The 24,827-nt window shown below is 52.7% G+C and overlaps 1 protein-coding gene across 1 annotated transcript; it reads left to right on the forward strand.

Moving 5' to 3' along the window:
• Positions 1 to 160: 160 nt before the first annotated feature.
• Positions 161 to 18,827, forward strand: DUOX2 (dual oxidase 2; the record flags this gene model as incomplete). The annotated part of the gene is made up of 33 exons (XM_081228262.1): positions 161 to 461; positions 585 to 758; positions 859 to 1,023; positions 1,624 to 1,811; positions 1,973 to 2,174; positions 2,273 to 2,439; positions 2,821 to 2,881; positions 3,068 to 3,164; positions 3,608 to 3,698; positions 3,973 to 4,075; positions 4,562 to 4,725; positions 5,259 to 5,434; positions 5,636 to 5,754; positions 6,117 to 6,254; positions 6,475 to 6,588; positions 6,785 to 6,987; positions 7,283 to 7,468; positions 8,264 to 8,489; positions 8,569 to 8,662; positions 10,267 to 10,454; positions 10,976 to 11,045; positions 11,469 to 11,552; positions 12,089 to 12,267; positions 12,425 to 12,655; positions 12,816 to 12,915; positions 13,621 to 13,670; positions 13,960 to 14,087; positions 14,340 to 14,493; positions 15,744 to 15,976; positions 16,200 to 16,358; positions 16,709 to 16,864; positions 17,012 to 17,140; positions 17,417 to 18,827. 33 exons carry the CDS (start codon positions 161 to 163, stop codon positions 17,537 to 17,539), a joined length of 4,953 nt encoding a protein of 1,650 aa, XP_081084388.1. The 3' UTR covers positions 17,540 to 18,827.
• Positions 18,828 to 24,827: the final 6,000 nt, after the last annotated feature.

Here is a 24,827-nt window from a genome sequence, read left to right on the forward strand (position 1 = left end):
GTGCCCTGCGGGTGCGGGTCCTTGGCGACGTTTCTAAAAGCTTCGCTCCAGAAGTGGACACAGCTGGCGCTTCCTCCTCCTGTGCCAACTGTCGGTGTGGGGGACGCCTGCTCCGTGTCCCTCACGTACCACCTCCCACCCCCTTGGCTGCAGGGTCAGCATGCTCCGTGCAAGACCAGAGACCCTGGTGCTCCTGGGAGCTCTGCTGACTGCACTCCTGGACCCAGCGGGTAAGTACCAGGCACCCCTAGTTCGGGATGTCTCCCAGTTTCCCTTGGGAGTTGGGGAAGGGAGACGTGCAGGCAAGCGGCTTCCTGAGGCTAGAAGATCGGGTGAGATGGCTGAGCGGCTCAGCCAGATGGGAAACTTCCTGGCGCAGCCTAGACGTCGCGCGAGTATCGCCACTTGGGTCGGGTTGGGGGCGCTGGGCGAGCTGGAGAAGCACGGGCCGAGGCCGTCGGGTCCCAGAGGGGTCGCAGGGAGGCTAGCACTGAGTGGACCACCCTCTGACCCACAGGAGGCCAGGACTCACTCTCGCTGACCTGGGAAGTGCAGCGCTATGACGGCTGGTTCAACAACCTGAGGCACCACGAGCGTGGCGCTGCCGGTGCGTCCCGTGGTCTGGGGTGGGGAACGGCTAGTGGAGGGCAGGGTGGCGGGAGACCCGGTGCGGAGAAGCCGAGAGAGCGCGCCGCCAGCCGCCCGGCTGCCTGCGCCGCGAACTCCTATGCACTCCTGGGGACAGAAGAAGGGGTCTCGTCAGTGGGAGTGGGGAGTTGGAGGGAGGCGTAGAGCGAGGTTCGTGGGCTTGTTGGAGACGGAGTGCTCTGACAGAGCCCGGCTCCCTGCTTCCCACAGGCTCCCGACTGCGGCGCCTTGTACCAGCTAATTACGCGGACGGCGTGTATCAGGCTCTGGGGGAGCCACTGCTGCCCAACCCGCGCCTACTCAGCAACGCCGCCATGCGGGGCACAGCCGGGCGGCCATCCAGCCGCAATCGCACAGTGCTGGGGGTCTTCTTCGGTGAGAGCAAAGTGGGAGAACGCGTCTTCGGTGAGGGTTGACCTGGCGCTCAGCTCAGCGCCTGGGGAGAGGGGCCCTGAGGCCTCTCTGCAGGTCCACAGGAGACCGATACAAGACCCCGAACCACTTCCTCTCCCCACCAAGCCTCACTTTAAGCCTTTCTTCTTCTTGGAGGGATTTGGGGGTGTTGATTCGGGGGTATTTGCTCTCCTAATCTTTCTCTTATCACTGACTACAAACCCAGGAGTGCCACTAACCCTCATTATAGCTCTTAGAAGCTGATTCCCCTGCCGCCGCTCTCCTCCTGTTGTGATTATATCTTCTTTCCCCCGAAGAGGGAGGGAGAGGCAGGATCTGTTAGGAGATGGGGACTGGCTTGGGGGAGCCCTTACATTAATTATATTATTTTGATTCTCCCAACAACATTATGGGGTGGGCGAGGAGGGTACTATGACCCCACTTTGCAAATTAGAAAAAAGTTTTAGAGCTGGTGGCGCGGAAATTGCCTTGGAACCTCTGCCTTTAGGCTCTTCAGAAATTGGCGTCAGCATTGGCGGTGGGGAGTACCGATTCTCACCAGTTTGCCCCCTACACCCGCAGGCTACCACGTACTCTCGGACCTGGTGAGCGTAGAAAAGCCTGGCTGCCCGGCCGAGTTCCTCAACATCCACATCCCGCCCGGAGACCCCGTGTTCGATAGCGACCAGAGCGGGGACGTGGTGCTGCCCTTCCAGAGGAGCCGCTGGGACCCCGAGACCGGACAGAGCCCCAGCAACCCCCGGGACCTGGTGGGCGGGGCAGGGGGCTGGGGATTGGGGTGGGGCGGGACCTGAGGCAGCTGGGGAGAGGCTCCCACCCCCAGCACACCCGCAACGGCCGCCCGGCCCTCGCCCGCCCTGAGCCGCCTCGGCCACCCGAACCCCGGCTCAGCCTCCCGCTGTCCCCGCAGACCAACGAGGTGACGGGCTGGCTGGACGGCAGCGCCATCTATGGCTCCTCGCACTCCTGGAGCGACGAGCTGCGGAGCTTCTCCGGGGGGCAGCTGGCGTCGGGGCCCGACCCCGCCTTCCCCCGGGACGCGCAGGACCCGCTGCGCATGTGGACGGCGCCCGACCCCGCCACGGGACGGCGCGGGCCCCGGGGACTGTACGGTGAGGCGGCGGGGGCGCGGGCGGGGGGCCGGCGAGGTGCGCCCCCCTCGGGCCCACCCGCGCTCAACTCCTCCCCTGCGTCCCCACCGCGCGAGCAGCCTTCGGGGCGGAGCGAGGGAACCGCGAGCCCTTCCTGCAGGCGCTGGGCCTGCTCTGGTTCCGCTACCACAACCTGTGGGCGCAGAGGCTGGCCCGCCAGCACCCGCTCTGGGGGGACGAGGAGCTGTTCCAGCACGCGCGCAAGAGGGTCATCGCCACCTACCAGGTCAGTCGCGCGGCCCTGCCCCCACGTCCTGGTCCCCGGGAGACTCCGCTGCCCCGCAGAGCCCTCCATCCTTGGACAAGCCCACCCAGAAACACCCCTCCCCAGACAGCTACCGTCTAGGGAAAGCCCCTGAGAGTGATAAGGAGGCAAAGCGCTACTTATACCAGAGGTTTTCTCGTGATTGTTATTTAGCTGCCCCTCCCCCCTGCCCTCGTTCCTCGTGGGCAACGGGAACCTCCGCCCCTCTCCTGTTTGAGTGTCTCTCCCGTGACTGCCCCTGCCTGGTCCTCGTCTCCCACCTAAGCTTTCCTTGAGCTCAGATCCCTCCTGGCCTGGCTGCTCCAGCGCTGGCCTCCCATTTCCCCCTCTCTTGACCCTCAGAACATCGCGATGTATGAGTGGCTGCCCAGCTTCCTGCAGGAAGCACCGCCGAATTACACAGGTGAGGGAGTTTGGGGAACACCTGGGCTGAGGGGTTTTGGGGAGGAGGAGGGGGAGGGGGTCAGGATCCTGTCAGGACAGGATCCAGGATCTCTGTCCTTCTTCAGGACAAAGAAGACAGGTGGGTTCATGTGACGAGAGTGTGTGAGGGTAAAGAGCCTATTTCTCTTCTTACCCCTGTGGACAGAGTACCGCCCTTTCCTGGACCCCAGCATCTCTCCGGAGTTCCTGGCGGCCTCTGAGCAGTTCTTCTCCACCATGGTGCCCCCTGGCGTCTACATGAGGTGAGGGAGGGTCTGGCTGAGCAGCACACTGGCAGAGGTGAACACTTAGTGGTCTTGTGGGCCTGGGGCCTTTTTTACACCCCTACAGTTTCATGGGGGAAAAGAAGCAGAATTTGGTGCCCTGAAACAGCACCCTGGGGTAGGAAGTTCACTCTTAACAGGAAAATCTCCCCATTTCCTCCTAATGGCTGAACTTCAGTTGTTGAGAGAAGGATTTGTCCAGCAGCTGGGTCACTCTCTTCCCTCCTTCTCTTCCTACCCTGTGTGGACAAAGAGCAACCTCTACCTTCAATCCGCACTCGTTGCCAAATCCCTGCCATGTTCAAGGAAGTTCCGAGGACACCCCTTAGTATTGGCCAGACCCCCTCTGAACCCCTCACCCCACTCAACCCCACCTCAACTTCTCTGAATTCTCTTACTGCATCCTTTATTCCGCATTTCAGAAACACCAGCTGTCATTTCCAGATGGTCCTGAATGAGGGTTTTGTCAGCTCCCCAGCTCTCAGAGTCTGCAACAGCTACTGGATTCGGGAGGTCAGCCTGGGGTCAGGGGCAAGGGGAGGTGGGTCAAGGTCAGTCTCATCACACAGGCTGGGAAAAGCAACAATTCCAGTTCTTAGGTGTTGCAGCTCCAGGGTGGTAGGAGTTGAAGGGTAGAGTGATCAGAAAATTATCTGGGGACAACAGCTCAAGAGAGTCTAGGACTGGCCAAGGGCCCTTTATCCTGAGGTGCTGCATTGGTCCTGAGAAGGACCTGGCTTTAGGGAGGGGCCTAAGAACCTACCTTGAGTGTGTTGTTTTTTTCCAGAACCCCAATCTGAACAGTGCCGAGGCAGTGAATCATCTGCTGCTGGGAATGGCCTCCCAGATTTCAGAGCTGGAGGACAGGATAGTGGTTGAAGATCTGAGGGGTAAGCACTGGAGGCAGAGGGGATGAGGGCCCAGAGGTCCGGGAGCCTGGGGACCCTTCTGGGTTAAGCATCAGGCAGACCTAGGGTACCTACAATGCAGGAACATAGATAAACACACAGTAACCAGCCATTAGAAGAAAACAAGCTTTATTCTAAATTACCAACATCTGAGTATGTGGGGGAAGGGTGGCACCACAATCTCTGGTGCTTAGGTCGCTAAAGGTTTTTGTCCAGCCCTATGCTGAGGTTAAGGAGGTGGGACAGAGAATTTACTGCTTGGTGACTACAACAGTCCTGAGTCTTAAGGGAAGCGTTTTGCCAGAAAAATTGCCCCTGGTCACACATGATGACAGTGACCCTACACCAAGGCAGGTCACATGTCAAGGAGTGCTGAGTGTGGGTAATGCCAACAGCCCAATTCAAGGCTGCTGGGCGAAGAAGGGTTAGGGGGACTGAGCCTAGAGCCTGGTCCTCTCTCCTCCTCAGATTACTGGCCTGGCCCTGGCAAGTTCTCCCGTACTGACTATGTGGCCAGCAGCATCCAACGTGGCCGAGATATGGGGCTGCCCAGCTATAGCCAAGCCCGACAGGCCTTGGGGCTGAAGACCCCAGAGAGCTGGAGTGACTTCAACACCAGCGTGGACCCTCAGGTCAGGAATAGTGATGATAATAATGGCAGCTAAAGCTGTCTTGTGGTGATACTGTTCTAAGTCCTTTACACATGTAACACATTTAATCTATGTCAAGAACGTTACAGAGTAGATACCATAATTATTGCTGTTTTACTGATGACATAATTGATAAGTCAGTCTTGGAGGCAGGATTTAAATTCAGCCATCTGATTCCAGAGTATCCTCACACTGCATTGTACCATTACTGCAGAGTGGCCCCTGGGTTGGGTGCCATTGTCCTATTCCTGCAGGATCTCTCCCCAGGAGTTGGGTGACCCTGAAGCTGCTGATCACTGGGGATAGGCAGTCTGGGTAGTGACGCACTGGTCCTCCCACCAGACTTGTCACCACCTGAGGAGTGCTGCCTAGATAGAGGAGACTTCCTCAGGCCTGAGCAGCAAGCCAGGCAGCTGATGGGGTCCTGTGTTTGAGGGATGGGGCAATAGTGGCTGCCCTCCCAACACAAAACCATACCCATGCTCACACACTCCTCGCTTCCTGTGTGGCCCCAGGTGCTGAATGCCACAGCCGCCCTGTACAACCAGGACCTGTCCCGGCTGGAGCTACTCCCCGGGGGGCTCCTGGAGAGCTATGGGGACCCTGGACCCCTCTTCAGCACCATCGTCCTTGATCAGTTTGTGCGACTGCGGGATGGCGACCGCTACTGGTTTGAGAACAGCAGGAATGGGTGAGGCCTGCCTGGGTTCCCACCTCAGACTCTACCTCGGCCTGGGCCCCAGACCCTCTGCCTGTAAACAGCACCCGGCTGTCCCAGCACCCCTCCCCAACCCCTCTCGGTCTCTTTTCTCATCTGGGTCCCTGGGCCTGAGTTTGCTGGAGACCTGTGTCCCCTTCCCATCCCAACAATTCCTGGCTTTCTCTAACTTAGGCTGTTCTCCATGGAGGAAATTGCAGAAATCAGAAACACCACTCTTCGGGACGTGCTGGTGGCTGTCACCAGCGTGAACCATGGTGACCTGCAGCCCAATGTCTTTATTTGGCAACAAGGTGGGTGGCCTGGGAGAACACAAGCAATGGTGGCAGAGAAGAGACAGAGGTTGTGTGGGGATCACTTGGTGCTGTCCAGGGAGCTAGGCACCAGGCAGCTCCTTCTGTGTTGGTCTGGGAGGCCTGCATTAGGCCACCTCCCACAGTAGAGACTAGACTGGTTTGCAGGCTGAACCTTGTGGTCAAGTTGGGATAGATGCTGAGAGATGGGATGTGGAAGAGGAATTTTTGATGGGAACAAGTTCCAGGGAGGAGGGTTTGGGAGGGAGTGGGTACCTGGTCCTTTATAGGACAGAAGGGAAGGCTGCCTGGCCAAGGAGTGGGATCCTCAGGCCCTGAGATCTTCTGTGTCTTTCCCTCAGGTGCACCCTGCCCTCAGCCCCAGCAGCTCAGAAGTGAAGACTTGCCCCCCTGTGTGCCCCTGACTGTGACTCATTTCTTCGAGGGCAGTGGTCCTGGTTTTGGCATCACCATCGTGGCTCTGTGCTGTCTCCCACTAGGTGAGCCCTTTACCCCTTCGCCCATTTCTCTTCTGGCTCCCCTCCTCCTCACAGACTGTCCCTGCCCCTTATTACCTGCTGGCCTGTAAGGCTAGCTCCTAGGTACATTTGAAGCCAGGCTCAAGGGGCCTTGGGAAGGGAGCGGCAGCAGCCAAAGCCTCAGTAGGCGAGGCTGTAGGCAAGGCCCCCCCGCCCAGTGTCTCCTTCTGACCCCCTTCAGTGAGCCTGCTTATCTCTGGGGTGGTGGCCTATTTCCGGGGCCAAGAGCGCAAGAAGCTACAAAAGAAAGGCAGAGAGAGTGTGAAGAAGGAAGCAGCCAAAGATGGAATGTCAGGTGAGATGGGGCCAAGGGGCGGGAAGGGGGAAGGGGACAGATGGGGGGGCAGTGCTGGGAGAAAGAACCAGGTTACAGATGTGGGGAGAGAGCCAGGCTTTGGGGGTGCCTGCTCAGACTGGCAGAGTGGAACCAGCCTGAGGGCAGGGGCCTGGGACCTCTGCTGAACCACTCTGCCCCATTGTCCCTTCCCTAGCGATGGAGTGGCCGGGACCCAGGGAGAGGAGCTATCCCATCACCATCCAGCTGCTCCCAGACAGGCGTCTGCAGGTCCTGGACAGGCGTCTCTCTGTGCTCCGCACCGTCCAGCTGAGGCCCCCGCAGCAGGTCCACCTCATCCTGTCCAGCAACTGTGGACGCCGCGCCCTGCTGCTCAAGATCCCGAAGGAGTATGACCTGGTATGGCCCATCCTGCCTCCCCGGCTTGGGCTGCCCTCGCACATCTCCCCTCTCACGGCAAGTCCTCTCCGGCCACCCTGTCCTCAGCTACAGAGCTCAGTTGTGAAGGCTGATGCTGGGAGGAGGCACTCCTTTCAGAGGTCCCCAGACCCACCGGACTCTCCCTCTGACCCCCTTTGGGCCTCTCACCTGGCCCCAGCCGGGATGGAATGGGGGACAGCTTTTTTCTCCATCCCCCAACCCAAGACCCTTTGAGGGGAGGCTGAACCAGAAGCTTGAGCCTTCCTCCCACCAGGTGATGCTGTTTAACTCCGAGGAAGAGCGAGGCATCTTCGTGCAGCATCTGCAGGGCTTCTGTGTGAGCTGGGCTCTGGGCCTTGATGTGGCTGAGATGAATGAGAACGAGCTGTTCAGGAAGGCTGTGACCAAGCAGCAGCGGGGCCGCATCCTGGAGGTCTTCTTCAGACACCTGTTTGCCCAGGTGCCTGATTGTGCCTTTTGGAGGCAGGGCCAGGCCCAGGGGTTGAAGGGACCCTGGGCTGGACAGGGCCCTATGTGGGGTGATCTAAGCTTCTGCTCTGCGGGCTGGAGATTTCAGTTTCCTCATCTATGAAACAGTGATTAAAATAGGATCCATCCCTTTAGGTTGCTGTGAGGATTCAGGGAGATGGTCTACATCAGTGGTTCTCAAAGTGTGGCCCCTGGACCAGCAGCAGCAGGCTCATCTGGGAATTTGTTAGAAATTCAAGTCCTCAGGCCCTCCCCCAGGACCTAGGAAAGCAGAACTCTGGGGTTGGGGCCCACAAGCCCACCAGAGGCTTCTGATTCACTCTAAAGTTTGATAAACACTGTTCTATGTACAGGGTTTAGCCCAAGTGCTTACTTCATTATAGGCATTTAACAAATGGTAGTTACATGTATATGACTTTTAAAATCAGGCACATGGCAGCCCTGTCTGAACTGACAATAGAACATATCTTTAGCCCCTTCCTCCCTGTCCACTTAATGTCTGCTGCAGCTTCTGTCCCCAGTGTAGGCTCTCTCACTTTGCATTCCCAAACTGTGCCCCTCCCCATTCCCACCCCATCCCCTGCTACAGTCACCCCCTCTGCAGGAAAGCAGAAGCCCAAGTCAGAAGTTTATCTAATGACCGTGAGCAGCCACCAGGGCTTACCCTTTCTGAGCTGGACTTTGGGGAGATGTGAGAGGTCACTGAACTGCTTCCAGCCAGGCCTCACCTCCTTCTCTCCTTCCCTCTGCTGCTGCCCGAGTGCAGGTGCTGGACATCGACCAGGCAGACGCCGGGACCCTGCCCCTGGACTCGTCACAGAAGGTGCGGGAGGCCCTGACGTGTGAGCTGAGCCGGACTGAGTTTGCCGAGTCCCTGGGCCTCAAGCCCCAGGACATGTTTGTGGAGTCCATGTTTTCTCTGGCTGACAAGGACGGCAATGGCTACCTGTCCTTCCGGGAGTTCCTGGACGTCCTGGTGGTCTTCATGAAAGGTAGGGGGATGGTGCACCATCCCAGGAGTCAGGTGTCTTTCAGCAGAGAGGTGACAGGCATCCCCCTATCTCTTCCCAGGCTCCCCAGAGGACAAGTCCCGCTTGATGTTCACCATGTATGACCTTGATGGGAATGGCTTCCTCTCCAAGGACGAGTTCTTTACCATGATGCGGTATGGGGTGGGCCCCTCCAGTCCTGAGACTTCCTGATACTTTAAACAGGAGAACAGGTCAGGTCAGAGGAGGGTAGGCGAGGAGGTTATGAGTCCATCTGCATTGAGAGGTGGCCTAGCTACTATATCCTAGACACTCAGAGCATCCAGCTTCAGAAGTTTATCTGGCTAGGCCCCTGCCTCCAGGAGGGTCTGTATTTGCAGTGCCAACACCACCAGAAAATTCTCCCTGGTTACAAAAGACAACCAACATCAAGATGACCAGTAACAAAGCCCACTAACCCCTTCTGGATGCCTTTGGGTCTTTGCTAACTCTTCAAATGCTGTGCTTTACACAGTGAGATAATGAATCATGGAGGATGGATGCCCTGGGTCACTGCCAGTATTAATCACCATGACAGGCAGGAGGAGAAACATGGAAAGTTTTTCTATATTCCAACCCTTCTCTCTCCCTGCTTCTTAAGCCATTTCTGGTTGTGGTGTGCTGATAAAGACCAGTTTTGAGCTCACAGACTTATTCCTGAAGACCGTGCTCCTGTAACACAGCTGCCTGCAGCTCTATAAGGACAGGGTTCATATCTCTCTTTGTTCCCTACTGAATCCCCTCCTCCGCACTGTGATTGGCACATAGCAGGCATTCAATACATAGTTAACTGAATCAGATGAAACAAATAAGCAAATGAATAAACAGAATGCATAGAACAGCCCAGACCCTTTTAACTCTTCTACCCCTGTAAGCCTCCTCATTGCTTTCAGCTTTCACCTTAACTGCCACATTCTTTACAGTCCAGATACCACAACTGGACGTGGGCTTCTGAAAGGGCTAGGGCGAGGCGCATTGCAGTTGTCCTTCGCTGGGCGTGCTGCTGCAGGACCCTCTAGGAGACGGTCTCTGCTCCCAGGGGCTGAGGTCCACCTCCTTGGCCTGTACTCAGTGTGGCTCTTGCTCAGTCTCACCCTGAGCAAGTGGGATGATGTGTTTTTTAATGTGATGGCAGTGCTTGCTGTGCCATGCACGCAAAGGTCTTTTTCTGCTGGATTCACACAAACTTGCATGTTTGTTTGCTTTTGTCCCAAAGCACAGTCTAAGAAAAGAGTTATGGCCACTGTAGCTGCCACTGTGGGTGCTGTCACATTGGGTGCGTAGATACTCCTGCCTATGCCCCAGGCTGTTGGCACAAGGAAGCAGCAGCCAGTGCAGCTATATCTCCTCTTCCAGCCCCCCGCTGGACCACGAACGGGTGCCTGGCAGTGGTGTGGGAGGTATCAGCACAAGAGCCTGCCACATGAGAGTGCCATGGCACACCTGGACAAGTCCCTACACTAAGTAGACATTCATCCCAGCTGTAGATGCCCCCCTGTTTGGGGACTGCTTTCTTTAACTGGTCAAGGTCACTTTCAATTTTGTTCTGCCTTTTGAGCCCTTGGCCGCCCCACCCAGCTTAGCGTCAGCGGCAGGCTGGATGAACACTTTCTCAGTGCCATTTCCTGGGTCACTGGTAACCACATTAGATAGGCCGGGGCCCACCCCACCCAGCACCTGCCTGAACCTGACCTTGCCGGGTGACAGGCTGTTTTCGTCTCTCCTCCCTCTTCCTGCCCAGGTCCTTCATCGAGATCTCCAACAACTGCCTGTCCAAGGCCCAGCTGGCCGAGGTGGTGGAGTCCATGTTCCGGGAGTCGGGCTTCCAGGACAAGCAGGAGCTGACGTGGGAGGACTTCCACTTCATGCTGCGGGACCACGACAATGAGCTCCGCTGCACCCAGCTCTGCGTCAAGGGTGGAGGTGGAGGTGTGTGAGTTTGGAAGGCGTCAGGAACGGGCGTGTCTTCAAAATGAGAGTTCCTGGTGCATAGCACTCAGGTCTTATTTCTCTTTTAGTCCTTGGTGCCTAGTAGAGAGCCAGGCACGTGTAATCAAGGGCATCACATACACCTGTGCAATTTATGCACAAAGATACCCACTGAGGGGTCAGGGCAGGCTGAAGTCCAGCCTACATTCTACACACCAACCATGTGCATTGGTCTGGGGTGTGTCGGGCCAGAGGAAGAGTCCCTATTTTCTCTACACAAAGGACCTGCAGGGTTGCATCCGCCTGGAGGGGGGCCCCTTTGCTAACTGCACTCAGTTGCCACATTGTCTAGCAGTGGCCGCCGCCCTGTGTACAGTGGGTGCTCGGTGTGGGCAGTGAGGGAAGCAAGGCTGGAGAAAGAGATGGGGACATGACCAAGTCACTGGCAAGTGCCACGGCAGCCTTCCTAGGACAGTCTCCTCCCTCGTGGGGAAGCCCATCCAGCTTCTTGTTCTCCCCAGGTATTGGAGACATTCTTAAACCAAACGTCAGCTATCGAGTGTCATTCATCACTCGGACTTCTGGGGAACGGTGAGTGGGAACGGGGCACTGGGAGGTGCCCCGGCTGGGTCCCCTGCAGAGAAATGAAGGAGTAGGGCTGGTGGAATCAGCCCCTGGGCCAGACGTTTGCTCTGAAAGTAGCTTTCAGCACACGGTTGTTCTAGTCCAAGTTCCAGCTGCCTCACACACATACCCCTTACTGCTCAGGAGCCTGGCTCTCTCCCTGCCCCTCCAGGGCAGAATCATTCTACAGAACATATGACCAGATCATGTTCATTCCTTCTGTCGTGCCTTCTGCCTGGCTTCTTTCTGACCGGTTTTATGGGCAGGTTCTGTGGACAGAAATGAGTCCCAGGATCTATCCCCTCCCACACCAGCCCCAACTCTGACTTGGTAGTTCTTCTCCTGGCTGCAAAGACAAGGGGAGAATGAGACCTATTTTTCTCTTCTCAGTTCTTGCCCTCAGGGAGTGGGGCTCCCTGTCTCAGAAGCCCCAGAGTTGGGAGGCCCTGGGTTGAAGAAGAGGTTTGGCAAAAAGTAAGTGTTTCCCAGACCCTTGACCCAAGGAGACATGGGGAGAATTTTCAGGGTCTCTGGTCTGCCCACACCTCCACACACAAGGAACCATCCTGAGACTCATTCCATGTGTCCCTGACCGGATTGGCAGGCTATTGAGTTAATGACTCTTCAGCCTCTTCCAACCTCTGCATCCTAATCTTCAGGCAAGGGGCCTGGCACTCAGATGCAACACTAGACAGTGAGGGGTCTCCTGGCTCCTGCCTGCCTTGGGCACAGCAGTGAGGCCTGTGCAGGGAGCAGGAAGAAGGAAGCACAGAACAGAGGGGAGGAAGTGGAGATGGAGGAGTGGGGAGATGGAGGAGTGGGTGGAGAGGGCAAATAAAGCTGAGAGGCAAAGGCTTGTCAGAGTGGGATTCTACACCCCAAAAGCTTTTTCTTTCATCTGTTGTGGCCCATCCTGACCGCTACCAGATCACCAGGTCTCCTTCATAGGGTAGCATTTAGGGGAGGACAGGGTGCCCTGACCTCAGGCCACCTGCCTCCCATTGCTGCAGGGCAGTGGTGCCCCCTCCCCGGCTATACACAGAGGCGCTGCAGGAGAAGATGCAGCGGGGCTTCCTGGCCCAGAAGCTGCAGCAGTACAAGCGCTTCGTGGAGAACTACCGGCGGCACATCGTGGTCGTGGCAATCTTCTCAGCCATTTGTGCCGGACTGTTTGTGGAGCGTGCTTACTGTAAGGAGAGTTCCAGGTGGTGGGCAGTGGGAGGGGAGATGTGAGAGCCTTTTGGTTGTTATTCTTGATCCTCAGGCGTCTGGATAGGGGATCCCAGCTGTTCTGACTGGAGTCCAGGCCTCTGTGCTGTGCTGATCCACCCCCACTGTGCCCCCAGACTATGCCTTTGCCTCGCCACCCTCGGGCATTGCAGAGACCACCCTTGTGGGCATCATCCTGTCACGGGGCACGGCGGCCAGCGTCTCCTTCATGTTCTCCTACATCCTGCTCACCATGTGCCGCAACCTCATCACCTTCCTGCGAGAGACCTTCCTCAACTGCTACGTGCCCTTCGACGCCGCCGTGGACTTCCATCGCTGGATCGCCATGGCTGCTGTCGTCCTGGCCAGTATGTGGCTCCCGGGCGCGCTCGTCACTGCTGCAGTCCCCTGGGTCGAGCTGTCGGGGAGGCAGTGGGGAGACTGGAGCTACTTATACTTCCTGCTCTCCTCGGGGCTGGAGGTAGAGTTGGCCCTGGAGGCGTCTCTAACAGGATGTGTCTCTCTCAGTTTTGCACAGTGCTGGCCACGTGGTGAATGTCTACATCTTCTCAGTCAGCCCCCTCAGCCTGCTGGCCTGCATCTTCCCCAGCGTCTTTGTGAATGATGGGTCAGTTTTGGGGAGGGTCCCCCTTGGGAATCCTGGGGCAGGCCTCAGGGTACAACAGAAAAGAGGTAGATGGCCCTAGACCCTCCACTCTCTCACTAAGTGAGGGCGAGAAGCTAGCATTCTTGGGAAGGCTGAGAGATGACTTCCTTGCCCTCAGGAAGGAAGCAGGCCGTAATTGGCCAGGAAAGGAGTTTGGGAGATAAAGTCGGAGCCTCTTTCTCACGTGTACTTGACACGTAGCTTGCTGTCTCAGCCTACTGTCCAGTCACTGGGCAAATATTTGTGGAACACGTCCTGTGTGTCCATCCAGGAGCCAAAGAGTAGGGATGCCAAGATACATGCAGTCGTTCAACAAATATTTATTGAGCATTTACTCTGTGCTGGGCATTGTTTGAGCATAGGGATAGAGCATGGAGGTAAGCTCCCTGCCCTCATGGAGCTTACAGAATATGAACCAAGCACTCAAGGAAGCAAAGGTCAGCTGCAGTAGGAGAATTCAAGATAACACAGGAGGAATAATTGCTTTGAGATCAGAGGGTGGAACTGCAGGAGGCTGGGTGTCATGTTCTTTGGAAGGATCCTTGGCCTTCTGGGTTGAGGCCCAGTAACCTCCGCATTCAGGGCCGTCAGGAACAGAGTCACATTGCAACAGTGGTGGAGCCCCTCCTGCCCCAGCCTGAGGCTCTGGGTGTCTTTGTCCTACAGGTCCAAGCTTCCCCAGAAGTTCTACTGGTGGTTCTTCCAGACAGTCCCAGGTAAAGAGTGGACTGTATGTGGAGTCTGGGGTTTCTGTCTGAGGACTTTTGCTTTTGTCCTCATCTTCCCATGAATACACACTTGTCTATAGTGGTCATAGGATCCCTTTGCAGCCTCCAGCACAAGCCTCAGCTCCAGCCTTCTTTGGACAAGCTGTTCTGGGAGCCAGGGAGGGATGAGAGAGGTCAGGGAAGAAGAGCGGAATGGAGAAATGCCCTCTGGTATTCTCAGCCCAGGCTGAGGTCCCGAGACCAGGGGCTCTCTGACCCTGTCCCCCGCTGCCCCCAGGTATGACAGGGGTGCTCCTGCTCCTGGTTCTCGCCGTCATGTACGTCTTCGCCTCCCACCAGTTTCGGCGCCGCAGCTTCCGGGGCTTCTGGCTGACCCACCACCTCTACATCCTGCTCTACGTGCTGGTGAGGGAACTCTCTGGGCAGGGCCAGGCCACAGGACAGAGATGAGCACTCATGATGTGGGGAGGGAGCAGGGTGAATTGGACGCAAGATCTCAGACCGAGACCCCGAGATCTGAGACCACAGTCTATGGAGCCTATGCCAGCCCCATCTACCCTGCCCAGGCCCAGGGCCCAGGCAGGAAGTATCTGGGTAGGGTGGGTGCAGGAAGGGGGCCAGCTGGGCCTGAGCTATACTAACTGGCCATGTCTCCAGCTTATCATTCACGGCAGCTTCGCTCTGATCCAACTGCCCCGTTTCCACATCTACTTCCTGGTGCCAGCACTTATCTATGTGGGGGACAAGCTGGTGAGCCTGAGCCGGAAGAAGGTGGAGATAGGCGTGGTGAAAGCAGAACTGCTGCCTTCAGGTACCAGGCCTGGCCTGACCCTCGGTGGGAAGATTGGAGGTCAACTCATGGGATGTGGGGAGACAGCTCCCCAAGCCTCATCATCCCATTGCTGCCTCTGTTAGCCTCTCAGGGACCCCTGCAGCTTTCCTGATGGAACTACAACCCCCAAAAGAGCTGTGCTTAGTTCCCAGGAGGACTTACAGACAGTGAGAAGTGACTATGAGAAGAGGAGGCTGAAAGTGCATTCAGAGGGGTTTAAGGACAAGAAAGACCCGTGCTCGTGTGGCCTGGGTGCAGGGTGGGGAACCATACATCCCTCTCCCATTCCTTCACTCAGAATAACCTCTCTTCAGAGACAGATAAATGGCCCAGACAGCAAGAGTCTGTTGTTAAGAGTCAATGTTGGCCAGAGTGGGGATTCACATCAATGTAAAGGGTGGTGGAAGATGACTTAAGTGACAAGGGGTCGGCTAACCTTCAGGACTCACATAGTAAGAAAATTAACCTCACTTCAACTGTATTTCAATCAAGATTATTTAAATGCAAAGTCTCAGCATGGTATTAGCATGCCTTCTGCATCCTCCAGTACTTGCGAATCTCCTTTTTCCACAAAGAGAGAACAAGCCTGAGGCTCAGCTATGGTCAGGCAACAAACAGTATCCAGCTAAAATTTGTTAAAACATGGTACCTTCTGTTTAGACCACATGATACTTAGGCAAGGCAATGTAGGGTATTGGTTAAGAACTTGGCCTCTGAAGCTAGATAGAGCACATGATGCTGGTTTTCTACTCACCCTAGTGACCTAAATGTTCTTCTCAAGGTAAATTGAATTGAAAAAGTAAGTCAATTTAAAGAAAAATGTTAGATAAATGATAGTGCAGGAGGTGTGCTGATATGGCCCACCATAAAGGTAACCCTCATATGGTGGAGGTTTGGCAAACACTGAGATGGTACCTGGGGAGCCTGAGGTCCCCTGACCTAGTAAGCTGGTATCCAGGACAGTGGTATCAGGCCTGGGCCCTTAGTGGGAAGAAGCAGCAAAGAGGAGGGGAGGGGCTGGAACAGGAGAGTGGAGAAGCCCAGCTCTTGAGTTACCCAGGAAACAGAGAAGGGGGCCCTCCATCTCCCAGCCCCAGAAGCCATACTCGCTCAGATCATGTGACTACTCCCTGTGCCTCAGGTGTGTGGAGAGGACAGTGTACCTGCCAGTCCTCAGGTACCAGGAGCAAGCCCTCTGATCCCTGCCCCTCCCTGCCCATGACCCCCAGGAGTGACCCACCTCGAGTTCCAGCGGCCCCAAGGCTTTGAGTACAAGTCAGGACAGTGGGTGCGGATTGCATGCTTGGCTCTGGGGACCAACGAGTACCACCCCTTCACCCTGACTTCTGCGCCCCACGAGGACACGCTTAGCCTGCACATCCGGGCAGTAGGACCCTGGACCACCCGCCTCAGGGAGATCTACTCACCCCCGACGGGTGACAGCTGTGCCAAACATCCAAAGGTGCCCATCACTGGGAACCACTTTTGGGGTTCTGGCATTGATAGAAGGTCCCCACCCTCCCTGACCTTGGGATAAGATGCTCCAGCCACCCCAAAGCCAGACTGGAAGAGGGCTGGCGTGCCTCAGAGAAATTAGTTCTCCCTGTCCTCCCCACCCCCCTCCATTTCTAACCTCAGAGCTGGGGAAGGGCCAGGCTCATCTCATCTTCCTCTTCTGTTGGCAGCTGTACCTCGATGGACCATTTGGAGAGGGCCACCAGGAGTGGCATAAGTTTGAGGTGTCCGTGCTGGTGGGAGGGGGCATTGGGGTCACCCCCTTTGCCTCCATCCTCAAAGACCTGGTCTTCAAGTCATCCTTAGGCAGCCAAATGCTCTGTAAAAAGGTGAGTGTCCCTTTCCCATTCTTCAAAGAAATGGGGACAGACAGCCTGATTGTGTCCCCACATCCCAGCAGAGTAGCATGATAAAAAGTCCCTGGCTCCTAGGCAACTGGTTCTGCTGGGGCCATTCATACCCAGTTGCCCAGATGGCAAACATTTGAGGGAGGGTAGAAGGTGTAGCCAGAAGAGCCTCTGCTGGGATCTGTGGCTAGAAGCCTTGGATCAGGCCTGTGGGTCCTGCCAGAGGTTTGGTGCCTGTGGGGGGTCCAGGGCTTCCCACCATCTCAGTATAAGCATCTGGGTGGAGGAACCTTGAGCTGAGCTGAGTCAGAGCCCTAGTTGTGTGTCCCCAGATCTACTTCATCTGGGTGACACGGACCCAGCGGCAGTTTGAGTGGCTGGCTGACATCATCCGGGAGGTGGAGGAGAATGACCACCAGGACCTGGTGTCCGTGCACATCTACATCACCCAGCTGGCTGAGAAGTTTGACCTCAGGACCACCATGCTGGTACGTCAGGGCCGGCCAGGCAGGGCAGCTCAGTGGGTATGTGGGTTGAGGGTAAGGATGGCCAAGGCAGGTGGGTGGACCCTCTGGACTAGGCGCTGACCCTGGCTCTGCCTGGCTGTGACCTCCCTCCTCTACTCCCTCCCCCAGTACATCTGTGAGCGGCACTTCCAGAAGGTGCTGAACCGGAGTCTGTTCACGGGCTTGCGCTCCATCACCCACTTTGGCCGACCCCCCTTTGAGCCCTTCTTTGACTCTCTGCAGGAAGTCCACCCAAAGGTCAGTCCCACCCCGACCCATCCGTCCCCTGCCAGGACTTCCTGGCCCTCAAGCAGCCTGCAGCTGGGTACTGAGCAGAGGACCTCAGGATGGGGTCAAGCATTGGAGAAGGGCTTTAAACCCCACCCCCTGCCTCCCCAACTCAAGCCTTGTCCTCAGGGCCTGTGGTGAATGCCCTGGTCGTTCCAGCCAGGCTTGAGAAGCAGCTCCCTCCTGGGGAGGAAGCCCACAGGCCTCTGCTTCTCTGCAACCACTGTCCCCCCACACACTTGACAGGTGAGGAAGATCGGGGTGTTTAGCTGCGGCCCTCCAGGAATGACCAAGAATGTAGAGAAGGCCTGTCAGCTCATCAACAGGAAGGACCAGGCCCACTTTGTGCACCACTATGAGAACTTCTGAGCCCTCCCTCCCTGGTTCCTGATCCCTCCATGGACCAGCCCTGCCAGCAGTTTCTGTCAGAATTCACTTCAGGCCTCAGCTGGAGAGCTGGAAGAGCCTCTCCCTCATTGCCCCATCTGTCCCAGGCTCTGAGAAGATAGAGGAGATCCTTCTAGCTTAAGCCACAGCAGGCTGTAGCAGACAAAGTGGGGAGGGGACAGTCCCTTCCTTGTGACAACTATGGAGGTGAAGAGATACAACCACCTTGTCCTCTGATAGGTCCCCATGTCTGTTTTCCTTCCAGAAAATCAATGTATTGCTTTGGTATTTTCTTGGCCTAGGCATTTGAGGGAGGACAGGGTGGGGATACCTGGTGTGAAGAGAGGGTTCTGAGTGAGAATCTCCTCAGAGCCCAGCTTAGAAGTTGCGATGCTAAACCTGGATGGCCTGCCTGCCTCAATTCAGTCTCCGAGGTCTTTTCCCTCCAGCTCTACCCCCCAACTCATTCCTGCTCCTAGAGGATCAGGAATCCTGAGGAGCAACCAGCAACGCCCGCTGCCCTCACCTCTTGGCTGGCCCTTCTCTTAGCCTGCTGGAGCAGCCCCTCAGCTCTGGTACCAAGGGAGTCCAGCCTCTCTGCCAATCATCCAGAGTCCCCACTCAGCTCCCCTCCTTCACAGGACTTGGATGACCAACTGTCCCAGTTTGCCCAGGACTCTCCCAGTCTTGGCACTGAAAGTCTCTTGTCCCAGGAAACCCCTCAGTCCCAGGCAAATCAGGGCAGTTGGTCACCTTCCACAGGAGCCAATCTGGGACATCACCTCCATACTCTTTAAGACCCTTCCTTTTCCTTCTTCAACTGGCTCTTTCCTCAAAAGCTAAGCCTTAATTAAAAAAACAAAAGGTATAATTTGCTTAAAGTGTACAAATCTTAAAGTTACCATGTACTACATATGTTACTACTACCCAAATCAAGATATAGAACATTTCCATCACCCCAGAAACTTCCCTTGTACCCCTTCCAGTCAGTCTCCCCAAGCCTTAGAAAGAACCACAGATGTGATTTTTTGTTATCACTCCAGATTCATTTGGTCATACTGAATGTACTGTTTTGAAACTGGCTTGTTTTACTCAGCACAATGTCTCTGTGATTCATCCATGTTGTTGTATATATCGGTAGTTTGTTCCTTTTTATTGATGTGTCATATTCCATTGTAGAGATATACCACAGTTTATCAAATCTTCTGTTAATAGACATTTAGATTGTTTCTAGTCTTTGATAATTATGAATAAAGCTGTTATGAACTTTCTTAGGACTTATCTTTTGGTGAACATAATGCACTCATTCCTCTTGGGTATGTATCTAGGAGTAAAATTGCTGGGTAATAGCGTCCTCCAGCCAATAGGACCTGTGGCAGGGAGAGTTTCAGGCCATCTCCACATTCCTGCCCCAGGCTTCTGTCCTCATTGGTCATACTCTACCTCTTCTGACAGATCAGATGCCTTTAGCTCCCTACTCTCTGTACTGAAGGAATCTCTCTGACAGAACTGGAAGGGCACCAGATCAGGAGCTAAGAGACCTGGGTACGAGTGCCAACTTTGCCTATATGTAGCTACAGAGGAAAATCCCTCAACTTCTCTGAGCCTGTTTTCTCATGTATTAAAATGTCTGTGTGGGTATTAGGAAGAGAGATAGTGATACTGGCCCAGAAAATTATACAGATGAGAAAATTTATGAGAATATATTATACAATTGCAATGTATTTTGATTATTAATCCACCTATTTCCTAACAGCATCAGGCCTACAGGCCTCCAGCCCTCCTGCCCCTCACTGGGTCTACAACCAGTCACTAATCCCAAACTCCAGCCCCTTAAGTCTCAGCCTTAGCTGTATTCCCAAATCTGGCCCATCAATTCCTTCCTTATTCCTTTCTAAAGACCACTGAAAATATTTATCTGTCTCATCCTAATTCATCTACCCTTGCTAGACCAGATGATATTGTTAACATGGCTGTCATGATTGTCCATAATATTCTCTACTCAGCCTTATCCTCCCTACCATTCTTGAGCCTGAGTGAGGGTCTCCTGAAGACTCCATGATCACTTTTGCCCAGACAATGCCAATTGCCTGTCCAGCTGGACAGAAGGACGTGCCATCATCATCTTGAGTAGCCTCAGGTGGCTCTTAGGCTGCCTGGCCTTAGTCCTGACTCCAAACCCCAGCCAAGTTCTAGATATCAGCTATAAGCATGTATTCATATGATCTGGCTGCTATCCAATCTTGTTCAGTTCCCAGAAACCCACTTGTTGCTGTGATAAAAGTCAAAGACTTACACAGAGGATAGAAGTGTTTTCAGCCTGGTCATTCACCAAAACCTCAGTGGGCCCCACCTTTCCTGGGACTTTGTAGCCAAGTCTTGGGAAGTGGATTGAAAGGCAATATCAGGCAGCCAGCAGGCCATGTGCCTTTGGACTGAGGAAATGAGGTCACTGCACAAGTGGGTATAGGGGAGAGGTTAGACTCTGGAAAATATGTAAACATGGGAGGCCACAAAAATGTCTCAGAAAAAGAGGACTAGGGAAAGGTAGCTCAGAAAAACTTCACGGAAACTATTATGTTGACAGTGAGAAAGAAAGCAAACCTTTTCTGCTCCAGGTCACAGATATAGGTCTCAGGCCCTAGGACAGAACCCAACCCAAGCCCTGCCTCATAGACATAGGAATGCGGATGAGAATGGAACAGGGATGGAAAAGGAATCCGGTGGGATTAGATGGAGATGGAGAAGATGAGGATGAGACTGGATGGAAGGTCTTCAGGGTCTGTTGGGAAGGGAGTGCACAAGGATGGGGAGGTGCTGAGACCGAGCTCCAGAAGAAAGAAGTGAAGGCTAGCTCTTTGTCTTTTTTTCGAACTTTCCAGATCCAGCACCATTTGAGAGGGGAGAAAGTTGATAAGATGTGGCAACCTTCCCACCCACTTGCTAAGAATTTTTGAGTAAGAGGAGCCAACCTAGCATAATCATTAAGAGTGAGGGCTCTTGACAACACAGCCAGAAATAATAAATAAATATATATATATATAAAAAAGAGTGAGAGCTCTTGAATCAAACTGGGTTTGACCTGAATCAAACTGGGCCACCAGCTGGGTGACCTTGAGCAAACAAAGGAGCTCTCAGTGCCTCATTTTGCTTCTTCATAAAGGGGGGAATAACACGAGTATCTGCTTCCAGGAGTTTGGGAAGACCCCAGTGATATAATTCAATTCAATTCAACAAATATGTACTGAGCGTCTATTCGATCCCAGGCGAGGTCCAGCTCCCATGAAACTTACCTGTTAGTGGGAGCAAACAGACAAGAAACAAGTTAAAAAAATAAAAGGAAGGTAATTCCAGATCATGATAAAGAACTTTGAAAATAATAAAACAATAATCTGATAGTGAGTCACTAAAGGGGACCCTTTAGATAAGATGATTAAGGGAAGGCCTCTGAAGTGACTCTAAGATATTAACAACTAATGCACACAGAGCTTGCTGTGTGCCCAGTGCTATTGTGAATGCTTCATATGTATTAACTCACTTAATCTTTAGAACAACCTATGTAGTAGATATTATCATTCTTCCCATTTTATAGATAAGGAAGCTGAAGCACAAAGAAGGCTTAAATAACTTGCCCAATATTGCCCAGAATGTAAGTGAGAGGTCTAGATTTGAGCCCAGAAAGTTTTAATCAGAGACCAAGCCCTTAACTACTGCTTTATCTTGCCTCTCAAAAGCAGGCTGCAAGTGTGCAGGCAAAGATAATGTATGATAGCCTTTAACTGTGCCTGGCACTTCATAATATTATTGTTGTTGTCATCGTTATTATTATTATTAAGAGAAATTGAGGTTCCAGGAGGCAGAGCTCCATATTCTGAGGAGTTTGGAGTGTTTGGGACTTGAGTGATGCTAAGTGGCATGTTCTGACTGTCCTGTGCTGACTGCTCCCTTCACTTTCCATCTCCCCAGGAAGGGGGACGAGGAGGAGGCCTGCCTTACCCTCTAGGGACATCAGGCCCCCAGATCATCTGCAAGCCACTCTATCCTGGCCTTTCCTGGAATGCAACAAGGAGAGCTGACCACCTTCTCACCCAGTCTCCAGGAAGTTGTAAAGGGTCTGGGAACCTCTCCAGCTGACTTCTCAGGAATTATCTTCCTCCCTGGAGAGAGACTTCAGATGAACTGTAACATGAAGGCATTCCCTTTTCTGAGAGTGAGAGGCTGGCAATAAAATTCTAGGAGAAACTGCCCAAAATGCACCGGATGCTGGGTCGGGACCTGGGTTCTTTTTCCAGCCCTACTACTAAAATCATTGTGCGACCCTAGGGAAATCACCTGAGTTCTCTGGGCCTCAATTTCCTCACCAAGAAAATAAAGGGATTAGGCTAAGACCCCATCCAGACCTAAAATTTTACTGTTCCCCTCTGCACTCATTATCCTAAATGAATGGAAGTCCTATATTAGGAAAACAGCTTCTTTGGCCTCCCATCCAAGGTTCGATTGGCTAGGGGAAGGAAACTAACATTTAAAAGTTTGTATGTGTTTTAGATCCTATACCACATTTACATAAATTGCCTCATTTAATCTTCACAATAACTCTTTGGAGAAGGTATTTTTGCTTTCATTTTACAGAGAAGGCACCTGTGGCTCAGAGAGCAAATTGCCCATAAACATCCAAGAAGTAACAAGTAAAATCAGGATTTGAACCCAGGTCCCATGAAATCTCAGAATCTCTGCTCTTTCCATCCTGGTGCCTCTAATGGTATAGAAAGAGAAGGCAATCAAGAAGCAAACTATAGCGTGGTGACTCTAGTTAATAATACTGTATTGCATATTTGAAAGTTGCTAAGAGAGTAGATTTTTAAAGTTCTCATTACAAGAAAAAAATTTTGTAACTATATAAGGTGACAGATATTAATTAGACTTACTGTGGTGATCTCACGATACTGGATCATTACATTGCACACCTGAAACTAATATAAATGTTATATGTCAATTATACCTAAATTAAGAAAAGAAACAAACATTTTCATAATCTGTTTCTCATTGTTAATTATTCAAATGGTATTTATTGAGCAACTGCTGTGACAGATCATGTTAGAGCCCACAGGACCCAAAAGGAATGCAAGATATTGGGTTGGCCAAAAGGCTCATTCCGTTTTTTCCGTAAGATGGCTCTAGTAGTACTTAGTTGTCTTTAACTTCATTTGAAACAATTTTGTTAGATTGTATGTAACAGCTGTCATATCAGCGTGCATTTAAAAAAGACATCAAAATTGGCGAATTTTTGTGTAGCTATTTTAATATTGAAGATGGAAGAAAAAAAGCAACATTTTCGCATATTATGCTCTATTAATTCAAGAAAGGTAAAAACGCAAAAAAAAATTGTGTAGTGTATGGAGAAGGTGCTGTGATGGATCGAACGTGTCAAAAGTGGTTTGTGAAGTTCCATGCTGGAGATTTCTCGCTGGACAATGCTCCATGGTCAGGTAGACCAGTTGAAGTTGATAGCGATAAAATGGAGACATTAATTGAGAACAATCAACGTTATACCACGCTGGAGATAGCCAACATACTCAAAATATCCAAAGCAAGCACTGAAAATCATTTGCACCAGCCTGGTTATGTTAATGATGTTTGGGTTCCACATAAGTTAAGCGAAAAAAACCTTCTTGACTGTATTTCCACATGCGATTCTCTACTGAAATGTAATGAAAATGTTCCGTTTTTATTTTTTATTTATTTTTTATTTTTTTATTATTATTATTTTTTTTCTTTTTGTGGTATGCGGGCCTCTCACTGTTGTGGCCTCTCCCGTTGCGGAGCACAGGCTCCGGACGCGCAGGCCCAGCGGCCACGGCTCACAGGCCCAGCCGCTCCGCGGCATATGGGATCCTCCCAGACCGGGGCACGAACCCGTATCCCCTGCATCGGCAGGCGGACTCTCAACCACTGCGCCACCAGGGAGGCCCTGTTCCGTTTTTAAAACAAATTGTGACAGGCGATGAAAAGTGGATACTGTACAATAATGTGGAATGGAATAGATCGTGGGGCAAGCAAAATGAGCCACCACCAACCACACCAAAGGCCAGTCTTTATCCAAAGAAGGTGACGTTGTATGCATGGTGGGACTGGAAGGGAATCCTCTATTATGAGCTCCTTCCAGAAAACCAAACAATTAGTTGCAACTATCAATTAATTAATTAATTGCAATTATTCAATTCCATTAGGATAACGGCAAGATCACATGTTTCTTTGATCACCAGGCAAAAATTGTTACAGCTTGGCTGGGAAGTTCTGATTCATCCTCCATATTCACCAGACATTGCACCTCTGGATTTCCATTTGTTTCAGTCTTTATAAAATTCTCTTAATGGAAAAAATTTCAATTCCCTGGAAGACTATAAAAGGCACCTGGAATAGTTCTTTGCTCAAAAAGATAAAAAATCTTGGGAAGACGGAATTATGAAGTTGCCTGAAAAATGGCAGAAGGTAGTGGAACAAAAGAGTGAATATGTTGTTCAATAAAGTTCTTGGTGAAAATGAAAAATGTGTCTTTTATGTTTACTTAAAAACCAAAGGCACTTTTTGGCCAACCCAATACACCCCAGCCGTATGGAAGTGGAAAATTAGCCCAGCTCTGGGGAGAAAGTGCAGTAATTCATCACACTTGCAAGCACAGTGCTTGTTCAAGGTCCGTCTTTCCTGTTATGCTGTAAGCTCCTAGAGGGTAGGGCCTGAGCCTTTGCTGTTTCACTGTTGTTTCTCCACTGCCTAGCAGAGTGCCAGGCACAGAGCAGATTCTCACGGGCTTTTTGGTGCATAAATTACATTACACAATAAGTAATTGATTAAATGCCAAGATGAGTGGGAGAGCCGTGAGGGAGTTCAGGAAAGGTCTCTGGAGGAGGGAGCTAAACCTTGAAGGATAAAGGTCAATTGTACAAACTCATCTCTGGGCTGGAGTCCACATTCTACTGGTCCAGACTTGAGCTATATTCCCCTTCCACAATCAGAGCTTCCTAAAGATGGCATCTTCAGAAGGAAAGAACATCTCTGAATTCCTATTACCTTCAGATCTGCTGACATCCAGTGTGATGTGGCTACCTCGTCAGTGTCAGTGACCCCAATGAAGGATTGTCACCTTTATCACATCACTTTATAAGAAACAAGAGTCTTACCTGGTCTGGGTTTAGGAGAGGCTGACACTTTTGGAAGGCACAGACTTTTGGGGATGTGATGCAATGGCCCCCAGATGAGAAGGGGAGGCAGT

The sequence above is a fragment of the Mesoplodon bidens genome (genome assembly GCF_964165515.1).
Source record: "Mesoplodon bidens genome assembly, chromosome: 3".
NCBI classification, from domain to species: domain Eukaryota; kingdom Metazoa; phylum Chordata; class Mammalia; order Artiodactyla; family Ziphiidae; genus Mesoplodon; species Mesoplodon bidens.